This window comes from Cornus florida, unplaced genomic scaffold (assembly GCF_030987335.1).
Source record: "Cornus florida cultivar Cherokee Brave unplaced genomic scaffold, ASM3098733v1 CherokeeBrave_3.0.0_Hap2_Chr01, whole genome shotgun sequence".
Classification (NCBI taxonomy): domain Eukaryota; kingdom Viridiplantae; phylum Streptophyta; class Magnoliopsida; order Cornales; family Cornaceae; genus Cornus; species Cornus florida.
In genome coordinates, this window is record NW_026775571.1 from 110689544 (window position 1) to 110702833 (window position 13290).

Here is a 13290-nt window from a genome sequence, read left to right on the forward strand (position 1 = left end):
TGATTAACTCGGAGTGTAGTAGGCTAAGCCTGTGTTTTGGAACCCACTAAAATGCGCCGCGTAGACAGTGGGGGGATAAGCATCATGTGCAAGGTGGGCATTATGTGGGGCTCAGACATGGCAAACCTGAACATCAACGGCTCATATTGTCTCTAGAATATCATTTGTTAATTAAAATCATTGGAGAATAATTAATTAATTTCCATACAAACAAAAGGCAAAAGAGAAGCCAGTTTTGCACAAGTCGAGGTGTTAAAGACATTTCATCATCACGCTCTCCTGCCTCATTGACAAGCATGTCTTCATTATTATTATTATTATTTTTTTTTCTGAAAATATAAAGGTTGAGGACTTGACAAATTAAGAGAAGAGAGATTGAGCAACTGGACACTATACTAATAAAATCACTAAATAATGCCTGTTTTATTAATTCTTTAGATTTTAATACATTCTCTCTTTTTGCTTCGTTTTTTTAGTAATTGTTTTTTTTTTTTTTTTTTTTTTTTTTTAACAGTTCAATGATTTTCAATGGTCACTATTATTGTTGTAGAGAATTTTTTTTTTATTCGTCGGTGTAGATTATTTTTATATACACGCCAGTGTGATGTTACAGATTGTTTCTATATATATATATATATACACACATCTCACTTGAATCTTAAATTTATATGTAAAAAAGGAATAGAGCATGCACTCTCAACGGTCCAATAAAAAGTTGTTAGATACAAGACTTTGTTATTCTTGAATTTGAAAAGAGATTGAACATACATTGTTTTCACTTCTTACGTGGAGACCTACTGTTTTATATTTTGAAATTAATACATTAAAATTGAAATTAATGAAACGAATTAAATTTTTTACAACTTTAGTTTCAATTCACCCATCAAATTTATAAATTTAATTCACGACATCTTGTGACATGATATAGAATATTTTGTTTGATTAACCGTGTTTAACACACACACACACGTTGTGATTTAGATTTGCGAGCGAACTTGGATGGGAAGGTAAGGGTGGTGAGGGTGAGAGAGTCCCATTTGACAACACATGGGGTTGTCCATGTGACCACCTGCCAACCAGGCATTCCTACCAGCTTACTTTAAAGCTGTGTTCCCTTCATGTCCCAAAATCCCTACCCCACCCTCTAACAAAAAACCTATCAACAGCTGTCCCACCCTAACATCCAATCACTTTCCCACAAGTGGCTTGTTTTCCTGCTGTCCACGTATCACCTTTTAGCCTCCAAGTCACTCCTATCTTTCAATCATAAACCCACCTCTGATGCATGATTTGTTTTTCATGTCGTAGGGATGGGTTCAATGATACGAAGGGACATAAAAATAAAATAAAATATATAAAAACTACAAAATGATAATGATAATGATTGTGATGAGAAAGAAGAAATGACTTGGAAGAAGATTGGATAGTAGACTGTTTGTTTGAATAATGATGAGTCTACAGAATTTAAATTTTGATTATTTGCATTCCTATGGGTTCTGTTTTATTGACTTGGAGAAATTCTTGATTATTCCCGTACTATTTTTTATTGCTGAGTTATTATTATTATTAAGAGTGATAAAAGTTGACATAATTTGTTAACATGATTTAAACATAAAATAAATTAAATGAATTTGGATTAATTTTAAACAGTTCAGTCATAAAATGAGCCAACGTAATTAATCTATTTGATTAATCGTGTTTTGTTTGAGTTGAAGAATTCAACTCGTGGAATCCGTTTATACACGTTTAACTATATATGTTATAAATAAATTTTTATTTAAATTCTAAAATTATTATATAAACTTGTGTCTTATAAATTTATCCTTTTGTAAACTAGAGACTATTTATTAATTTGATTAATTAAAACTTATATTTTTTTTAGTATTTATTATTTTATTGAGTATTATTAATAATTTAAATAATATAATTTTTTTTTTGGTTTTTTTGTAAATATGTCATTAAATGAGTTACACGTGTAACTCGTTTAATAAACAGATCAGGTTAGTGTTGAAAGTTCCTAACACGATTATTAAATGGGTCGTGTTCGGGTTGAACTGTTAAATATAATACTCTTAAGTTGGCACGACACGATTACGATCCGCGAACACAAATTGCCACCCCTAATCATTACTGTATATTTTTTTTACTAAAATATAAAAAAAAATTCTCCATTTTTAATATTTTATAACTAATTATTTTTATAAAAAAAATTATTTGTTACCAAAATGAATAATCCTAAAAAAATTAATAAAATAATTCAAATACATTTTTTTTAAATACTAGAAAAATACATTTATGAATAACAAATGAATTATTTTCAATCTTTTTGAAAAATTTCTTTGTCTTTATGAAGATTTTATAGGACTTATTTATCTTAGTAGGACTAATCAGAAATGTTGAGGATGAAATCCACGCGGTCCGATACGACACCGTTTTCCTATAAAGAAGAGAGTAGAAGATCGATAAATGTTGATGGCACCGGTGTGGTGCTTGCCAAGAGCTCTCAGACAATCAAGTTAGTCGCCTTATGTCTAAAAGAAAGGCCGGAATTTAACAATAATTTTTTTGTCGTACTTTTATTGACTGGTAGAATCTCATTTTTATAGTCGCTCTCACTCAGTTCATTCGGGGATATCATTTAACCCTTTGACTTCCTCAAATACGTCATATTTCATTATCCTTGATAATGAAATATTATTATTCTTATCCGATAAAAATATCATCGTTCGAAAGTCGAACAGGTTTGGCGGCTTATTAACACTTAGTTGCCTCTATCATTAGGTCAAGATAGGTTAGGTTTATTTTTCCCTATCTAATCTCTTCTTTACAATAAAACGGTGTCGTATCGAACCGCATGAATTTCACCCTCAACAAGAAAATTTCTCTATTGTCTTAATTTCCTCTGTTTTGGGTGTGTAACTTCTTTTAATAATTTCTTATATTAATGGCAACGAGGGTGTATTACATTATAATAATATTATATAATTAGTAGATGACTCTAATTGGGGTTTAGTGTTGTCTTTCCATAATTGGAATTGGGATTTAATTTAAAATAAAAGGTTTAGATTAAGAAAATTTTCCATTGGGCCAACTAATATCTTTATTTAAAATATTCCACTTATATACCGAATGAAAAAAATAAAAAACATCTTTATTTAATACTTTTACTTTATTCTTTATAAATATTATGACCCAACTCTCATTGTTACGAAATTATTTATGGAACTAATTATATACTCGTATTAAAAAAAAGAATAATGATACAATATAGTCTGATAGACGAATTAATCAAATGTTTTATTTGAGTGGAAATGATGTCAATTATTGCGTCAGCCACAATGATATAGTTAATACCTACTTGTATAAATGTAATTAAATGCGTCCGAATATATCACAACTGATTATTTTTATTTATATTTATATTTTTTTATTATTAATTTTTTTTTCTTTTTTTAGATAGAAACAATGAAGGCAGAGAGAGAGAGGAGGAAATAAAAAGAAAGAGAAACAAATAGATTTAATAACAAAAATTAAATATAACAAAAATTACATCCATTCCATGCATCTAGGATTCTCAATTAACCAAAAATTGACATACAAAATAGCAACTTATGATGAATACAAATTGACAAAAATTAACCAAAAATTTCATTGAAGACTTTAATAGCAAAAAAATTGACATACAAAATAGCAACTTATGATGAATACAAATTGACAAGACGTGAGATTATTTGATAGCATATGTGTAGTTTGTCGGGTGGAGACTTTTGTCACATGTATTACATATGTGTGGACTACACAACATGTTACATGTGTATATATATATAAAGAACGTAGAGAGTAAATAAAGAGAGAGAGAAACAGAAACAAATAGAAACTCAAGCGTAGGAGGAGACATTTTCAGAACAAGTTGCCAAAGAGTGGGGTTCCCTCTACTGGCAGTCTCACCAAGCGTGACCTAAATTTCATCTTCAATTTACAAACAAAAGTACAAACTAACTTACATACAGTTGTGTTTGTTTAGATGTAAAATATTTTTTTAAATATATTTTTTTATTTTTTAATGTTTGGTTATTGTAAAATATTTACGAAGAAAAAAAATTTTAAAATTAAAAAAAAATAATTTATCTATCAATTTTTGATAAGTTATTTTACATACCCTACTCGATGGAATGTTTATGAAAAAAAAAAATATATATTTTACTTGAAAAAGAAAAATATTAAAAAATATTTTACAATTTTTCCGAACAAGAGAGGTTTGATGCTTCTAAATCCATTGTATTAATTTGATTTCCACTCATAGTATGCTCTTTATGGTCTCAGCCCCTGATTCAGTTGCCATGTATTTAGCTATTGAATCTCAAAATTTATGTTTTTATATGATCGCAACATAAAAAAAAAAAGTTGTGCGTGCATCTTTAAAACATATTAATATTGTATTTTTTTCGTTTCAATATAGTTATTCATTTTAAAAATTATAATTTAAGTGGACAGTTATATTGAGAGTTGGGACTAAAGAAGTAATTTATAACTATTTTTCGCTGTTCTTGCCGTATTGGTGAATTGCCCCATCATCTTAGCGTCGTCATTCATAAAAGTTTCATATGCGTGCTGTGAGTTATGATAAGAAGTTCGATGACTGAATTGACGTTAATAGAATTATTGCCATCGCAAAATAATCAAAATTATCCTACTGTCGAGTATCATTTTTCAAAAATACTTATGGTATAAATATGAACTGTGTATTTAGAATCCGAGGTAGTCACCTAACCTGCAACGAACTATAATGTCAACGCAGAGAAGGCAGGAGGTATGACGTGGTAGTCTGACAATCGCCGGAATAGAGTAGTGGTGGGTCAGATAACAGTACAATCATGAGTCAATTCAAATGAGTAATGGTGGTGATGTGTCAGATTAGAATGCAGTTCATGATGGTCTGCTGGTGCGTCTCAGTTTTTCAAAACCCACGGGGTGAGAGGGAAAAAAAAAAACAAAAAAATGTTAGAACCCCTAAACTGATGGGACCAAATTGGATTTTATGATAGAATGGGTCCATTTCGGTTCTATGATTAAGAAATCATTAAAACGGCTCGATTTCAATTTAAAATAACAAAAACCGATTTAAATTAAATCAAATCAAATCATTAATTATAATATATATATAATTAATTATAATTATATATATAATTATAATTATATATATAATTATAATTATATATATATATATTATAATTAATTATATATATATTATAATTAATGATTTGATTTGATTTAATTTAAATCGGTTTTTGTTATATATATATATGTTTGGGTTGTACAAGGATCCAACTTTTATGATAGTTGGTTTTTAATATTTTTTACTATATTGATAAAAATTAAAATTAAAATTAAAATTTATTATTATTAAAATACGTATAAAATAGTACTATTTCGTAGTTAGTGTACTTTTTACCGTGAAAAGGATTATTTGAAAATATTATAAAAAATAATACTTTTATTTTTGAAGCATATTTTGAGACATTTTGAAATAAAAAGATAGACAAAAATTTTGTAATGAAAGGAATATCTTACAATACAAATGTTCAATTTTATTTATGGAGCATAATTTATCATACACAGTATATAGAGTCATCATATTTCGGTTCTATGATTAAACAAATAATTAAAAGGGCTCAAATTCAGTTTAAGATAAAAAGGACCAAATTAAATCAAATCATTAATTATAAATTATATAATACACATGTTCGATTTTAAATTTAGGGAAAATTACATATAAATGGAGTCAAAGTTCCATATTTACTTAAAGGCTGAGTCAAAGTTCCATATTTCTCTAAAATGGATTGCTGAGGTGGCACATGGTTTTTTACTGTTTAAAAATTGTGGTGCCTAAAATACCCTTCCATGAAGGTACTACTTTTTATTCGAAGGTACTACTTTTTTGAACTGAATGTATTACTTTTTGGCGTCCATGTACCATGTTTTTTAAACACCCGCGAAGGTACTACTTTTTCTCCGAAGGTACTACTTTTTTGAATTGAAGGTACTACTTTTTTGCACTGAAGGTACTACTTTTTTTGTTAGGGAAGGGCATTTTAGGCACCACAATTTTCTAAACAGTAAAAAACCATGTGCCACCTCAGCAATCCATTTTAGAGAAATATGGAACTTTGACTCAATCTCTAAGTAAATATGGAACTTTGACTCCATGTATATGTAATTTTCCCTTAAATTTATCATACACCACACTACATCATATATGTGTGTGTATATATATATATATATATATATATATATATATTTATATATTTATTTTCTCTTGAAACTTACTAGCAAAGACACACAATCACTCAAAATATTCTTCTAGCAAAACTCAACACTCAACTTGAACACAGCAATAGTGATGAGCACTGGTAATTTAGAAATGGACGTGAGAATTTAGATTTTGAATGCAACGTAAGTTGTGCCTATATATATTCTAGCCTTACGTGGCCCTGCTAGCTAGCTCTGTGTACTCTGAAAACTTACACATTACTAGATGATATAGGCCTGCTTAATTTCATAGTCTTTACAGGCCTATACATTTACTACTTCTACCACTATATATATATATACACACACACACACACACATATATCGTGTACGCGTGTGGATGTTTAGATTAGGTTAGAATTAACAGACGACCTAGTCAATAATGCAGTAAAGTAGTATTTTATTTATTTATTTATTAATTATTATTTGATTTTAATAAAAAAAATTAGTATTTTTTTAAAAATGAATCGTGACACAAAATTGACTGAGGCTAATATAAGCTCCGTTCACATAATTATATGTTCATCACATTAATTTACATATTACTAATATCCATTCTAGGGGTCTAAGATACATAAAAACCAAACTAACATAGGAGTTTATCTCTAAAATACAATATACTCAATTTAAGTTAAAAAAAAAAACGAAAACTTCTAATTTGTATAAAATGTAATATTTAACTTTAAAATTTAATTATAAAATTCGAGTGTCTTATATAACTAAGAATTAAGAAGTCAAATGTGTTTTCACATCTTCACTCGTCTTCCTCTCTCGATCTATTCATATATATATGTAGGGACTATCTTGGTGGGGCTTGAACTTCTATTATGGACTTGGAAAAAGGACAACAGAAGGCTACCATTGGGCTAAGAAGCCCATTGTTTTTTTTTTTTTTTTTTTTTTTTACCTGGAAGCCCACTATGCCAATTAAAAGTAGAATTGGGCCTCCAGAGTAAAATATGTCTTGGGAAAGATAGTTTTAGCTGTATGTTGTATATTATTTAGTGGTAAATAGGTCCATTTGTGTAATTTACCATTATATATAGTCTTTGCATTTTGTTTTCCACTCTGTACTCTATTGTAAAAGCATGGAGTCCACACCACAACAGCTGTTGTGCGCCTCACAGCTTTGTAAGACACCCAACAATCGAATGTTTGTTAATTTTATTATTATTATTATTATTATTCCTCTTATATATAGTCATATATTGAGGCATAACTCTATGCTCTTTTACAAATGAACCAAGTTAATTTAACGATCTTTAGATTGTTTTGAAACTTACCCACTTATGAACTGAAATCGAGTTAATTCAAGAGCTCAGGCTCCACCGATCACAATTTTAAAAAGCTTTACCTTACTTAATAAAATAAACCGAGCTTAAAATCATATTTGGGGTGCTCAAGCTCCATTTGAGTTTGTGTTCATAAAGTTACGTACTAATAAACATTTCCAATTAGTTACTTAAAAAGCTTACTTATCAATCTCATTAGTATAATCCCCTTTCATAAAACTTACCCTAAATATATACTGTAATATAAATCCTGGAAAGTCACATTAAAAACCACGAGATTACTTATATTATATTATATAACCTAATGCTTATGTTCATGAACATAAAACATGCCAAAGGCCAAAGGCGAAAGACACATGATGTAAAATATTAGCTTGTTTATTTTCATGAACTGCATAATGCATGTTTATGGTCCTTGCTTAATTATTATTATTATTATTTTCTCAAGGCTCGAATTCCTCTCTCCTTCGAAGTCGGGATTGTACCATTAAGCAAAACACCTTTTGCTAGTTCTACAATCTTCTATAATACAAATATTAGAACCATAACATAATAAAATTATAGTATCTTTTAGATTGATGTAGAGATTGTGAGGATTGTAGGGAGAGTTGAAGACTCTCTAAAACTTTAAAAACGTTATAAATATTTATAAAAAGTATTAAATTATTTAGAAAATTGCAAAATTTTGTTGGTAAATTGCTTATAAATAGTATGATAATATTCCTCTCAATTCGTCCGTGTTAAGCGAACGCTGGCATGATTCATAATACAATCTATTCATGCATTTCACAACGTTATATACGGTATATTAAACAATAAGATCCAGTACTTTACAATCTGGTATACAAACAGTACATGGTAATTAAAACAATGTGGTAGGAGTCGTTGAATAGAAGAACGATAAAGAAATAGACAATTTTCACCGCAACTACATGTAAACAGACATTGTAAAAAATAGACAATTTTAAGTTGTGTTATAGATGTTTAAAGAATAGAGGATAAGAACAATGATGTTACGCAGGTGTTTAAACAATGGTGAGGAATGAAAATTTAAAATAAAAAAAACATAATGTCACGAAAAAAAATAATATTATCTTTATGTTTATTATTACGAATATTATTTTTTCTGTCCAAAACAATTATTGATAAACTAATAGAATAGAATCAACAACAATAACTATCTGTCCTTTGTTCTTCCTTCGTTCTTGATGGTTGCCCCAGCTTTGTTTTCATCTGAGTATGATGCTGGTTCAGCGATCTATAGATGGATGCGGTGAATGGGTTGGGCTAAAACAGTGTGGTGGGAGTCGTACAATAGAAGAACGATAAAGAAATAGACAATTTTCAATGGAACTAAATGTAAACAAATACAATAAAAAATAGACAATTTTAAGTTTTCAAAATGTGTTATAAATGTTTAAAGAATAGATGATAAGAACAATAATGTTACGCATGGTGTTTAAACAATGGTGAGGAATGAAAATTTAAAATAAAAAAACATAATGTCACGAAAAAAAATAATATTATCTTTATGTTTATTATTACGAATATTATTTTTTCTGTCCAAAACAATTATTGATAAACTAATAGAATAGAATCAACAACAGTAACTATCTGTCCTTTGTTCTTCCTTCGTTCTCGTTGATGGTTGCCCCAGCTTTGTTTTCATCTGAGTATGATGCTGGTTCAGCGATCTATAGATGGATGTAGTGAATGGGTTGGGCTAATTTTTTATGTTACCTTCGGCCTTGATGTTTTTGGCCTTGTGTTGCTTTGTACAGTTTTTTTTTTTTTTAAATGAAATTGATTTACCCAACAAAAAAAAAAAATAGTACCTTATTCATGAACACTTCGTTCAATATTGGCTTGTTTAATAAACAATTGTGTTCCTTGTTTGCTTAATAAATAAGCTCAAATTGAGGTTTAAACTAGTCATTGTTCATGAACAGTTCGATACATTTGTTGCCTCACTTTTGAAATCATGAAATCTTTCTTCTATACCCTCCGTTGAAGCATCCCCTTCTTTTGGGCTCTTGGGTGCGATATGCCCTCTTTTTTGTCTCATTTTCTTGTCCGCTCGGGCGTTCTCCTAACCCCCACACCATATGTATTATTTATATGGATTTCGTAGATTCGTAGGGCAAAGCCCAGACACCCTAATTACCGGAAAAAATAAAAATAATATGTATATTTTTTACTGTAATCTTCTATCATAGCTTGAAAAGAAGTTAAAACAACCATAATATTAAGTTTTCTACATTGTTGGTAATGATTTGTCAATTCTTTCACTTATTCTTTTTCTATTTTTATAGAGACGTGTGGGAATATCTCGAAATCAAAGTGAACAAAAAGCATGTAAATAAACTAAAAGAAGTGATTGCCAACTTAAATCTGTGATTCAAGAACATGCATACTTTAGTAAACTTAATTTACACAAGGAATCGATACACATGCAAGGCATGTGCATCTTACTCGAAATGAAAAAACATGAAGTAACAACACAAATAAATCAAATTCCCTTAAGAAGTACCATTAATTAGGGATCAGAATATATGATAAATATACACTTGAAATGAAAGTTTTCATGCAATTATTTACAAAAATGTAAATGAAAAAGTAAAACTTATGTTGATTGTTATAAATTACAGGTTACTAGAATGAAAAAAATATATCGATACAAATAATTAGAATCTCAATAAATCTCCTAAAATTAAAATCTGGAGTTCCTTCTGTATGGAGGGGGCTTGTGCTACTTTGTGCATCAAAACGGTGCACAACTCTAAGCAAATGCGACTTCTATAGAGTCTTAAAATATGTGTATTAAAAACGATACCGTTTTAATACACAATAACAGATTTCAAAAATCAACTTCAGAAAGCATTAAGGATCGACTTAAAGTATAAAAATTCTTAATTTGTATAAGCTGATCTTTAAATTGATAAATTATAGTATTTGGTACACACCCCAGCTGTTTTATAGGCGCAAAAGGGACATTGAAATGTGTTCAAACTCAAAGTCCACTTGAAAAGGAAAACATTTTGTGTTACATAAGTAAAGACCACATGCATTGCATATGCAATGTGATCCCCTCACTTTCTATATACACACAAATATACATGTTTTGGTAGGTTATCTCTCACTATATATATATATCATATTCCATTGTGAAGGAGTATATATGGGCATGGGCACATGAGGCTACAGCTGTTTTGTGTCTAAAAAAGTCACAAATAAACCAAATTGCCATGAAGAAGTCAAACAATCGCCAATAATTGCGTAAAAATAACTACCATGAACCAACCATTCTGAAATGAACAAACACCAAAACATAGAATATTTACATAGAATGCAGAAGGACTTGGACAAACAGAGAGAGAAGAAAAGGAGAGAGAGAGACTGCAAAAGTAATTCTCTCTCTTTTTTGGATCTCTGACATTTTAGAATAATAATAGATTGTTGATAGGATACAAAAAATACCATTTTTCTTCACTATTTAGCATCTTCATTTTGTTTCCTCCTCTTCATCCACCACTACCCCTCCATTTCGTCAAAGGTCTTTGTATCTTAAACTATAGATTTTCTTCTTCTTCTTTTTTCTCCATAAAATTTCATCATTGGTTCTCAATTGGTAATAATGAGTAATATTCGAGCAAATTCGGCTCCCGATTTACTTCCTTCTTCAACATCTACTAACCGGCGTGATCATTCAAGTTTAGAAGGTGAATTAATGTCAATACTTTTTTTTTTCTTCTTTCAAATGAATTTTTATAGCACTAGTTTGCTTCAAACGATTAGATTCAAAGGATATAATTGTATTATGTTTTCTTTTTATCCATTCATTTATTTAATTCTTTGAGAAGGTCATTATGTAAATTTCATTTCATAGATTGCAGCCTAATAGTAATTGATTGATTGTTGTTGGTAGGTAATTTCAGCCTAATAAAAACTCCTGACTTTTATTTATTTATTTAATTAGGTGTGGCTGCAAATGTAAAATTATTGTTAAAATTAATCCAAGATCACAATGAGGCGTGTGCAAAAGAGAAGAATGATAGCCGGAGAATGCTAAGGGTGGCTGGAATGATGACCATTCTGGACAATGTTAGAACCCGAATTCAAAAATGTCAGTCTTTTGGGTTGAAAAAGGAAGCTGAGCTGAGACGGTGCAATACTGATGTTAAGTCTAGCAATGTCCCAATGGATAAAAGGATCATGGAGCCTATAGCTGATGAGAAGGAAAAGTTAAGAAGAAAGCTCGCGGGTAGCTTGGCAGCACGAAAGAGCCTCGAAATCATGTGTTCTAGCTTGGGAAAGGAGAAGGAGATCATGGCAGCAGAGCTATCCAGAAAGGTTCATGAATTAACTGGAATGGAGGAACTCATCAATGACCTCAAAGCGCAGAACGAGACATTGTTGGAGAGAGTACACGAGTGTGCTGCACAACACAAGAGTGGCGGCGGATTGGAGAGACAGGGACAAGTATACGCAGCCCTGCAAGAGCGGAACAGGGCACTCTCAGAGCAACTACTAAGGTCTCTTGACGGGTATAAATCCATGAAGAGGAAGCTAAGAGAAGCCAAAGAGGAGAATGGTGCAATGCGAGGGACAATGGAGGAAATGGTGGCGGAAGTTGGAGCTGGCCTCGAACGAATTCGTAGCTTCAAACAACGGATCACCACCGGGAGTGAACCAGGAATTGATATTGAAGAGGAGGAGATTTCGCAGTTGGAGAATATGTTTGAATGCTTCGAAGTGAAGTTAACGAAACATGGGCAGAACACAGGCGAATGTGTTAAACCCAAGGGTGAGATCAATGCTAGTCAGCCTTCGGTTCTTGCATAATCACATACGAGTACAATAACTGAAATTGTTAACGAACTTAATTTCAGGCTGGCCTCACCTTTGACATGGTTTTATCAGTTGTAATTAAGGTGTCAACAAAGGAGGGATTAGTGAGGTTGTACATATTATTTATATGCTATGACTAGATTAATTTTGTTGCCTACTTATTGCCCCTAAATACTTGTATGATCCCCCATTTTTCTTGTGTTTTCTTGGCAGCCAAACAGAGTTAATGAGAGTTTCCTGCTCTTTTACCATTAACTATAATCACAGCAACCTTTGGTCTTTTTCTTTCAATTTGCATTGTTTGCATCATAACATCAGGACAGTTATATGCATAATTCATGACCACGTGATGAGATTCAGCATATACGTACTCTTAAATATGCCTGTTTTGTATCACTGAGTCCAACTCAGATCAATCAAGCTAGCAAATAATAGAGGCAAGGAATAAATTATTAATAATGCAGACTTGCATGGTGGAGATTACAGAGGTGTCAAGGTGATGGTATTAGGCTTCCATTCTAGAAGGTTAAGACAGAAATATAGCAAAACTTGTAATGAATTACCAAGTGACTTCTAGCCGATCGTTGGTATAACTTCCGTATCCTCAAAAACGAGGGGAGAGATTTGAGGTCGGGCGTGAACTTAAGTGTGCGTGTGTGCGAGGCTTCCATTCTACAGAATAACTTATTTATGATCAATGAAGCCCCAAATTCTGTTTTATTGTTATATTAAATTGTGCTTCTTCCGATTTATTTTCTAATGCCATGTAGGGAAGTGGAATATACTATATTAGAGTATGCTGCTGCTTCTTTATAAATATGAATTATTGATGCAGAAACAT

At 30.8% G+C, this 13290-nt stretch overlaps 1 protein-coding gene across 1 annotated transcript; it reads left to right on the plus strand.

Annotated features, from left to right (window-relative positions):
- The first annotated feature begins 11235 nt into the window (after positions 1-11235).
- LOC132280750 (uncharacterized) lies at positions 11236-12740 on the plus strand. The gene is made up of 2 exons (XM_059782482.1): positions 11236-11320; positions 11578-12740. Exons 1-2 carry the CDS (start codon positions 11236-11238, stop codon positions 12441-12443), a joined length of 951 nt encoding a protein of 316 aa, XP_059638465.1. The 3' UTR covers positions 12444-12740.
- The last annotated feature ends 550 nt before the right edge of the window (positions 12741-13290 follow it).

Coding starts and splice junctions, on each gene's coding strand:
- LOC132280750 (XM_059782482.1), top strand. CDS start 11,236: ATGAGTAATATTCGAGCAAATTCGGCTCCCGATTTACTTCCTTCTTCA. Junction 11,321..11,577: donor TGATCATTCAAGTTTAGAAG/GTGAATTAATGT, acceptor TTATTTAATTAG/GTGTGGCTGCAAATGTAAAA.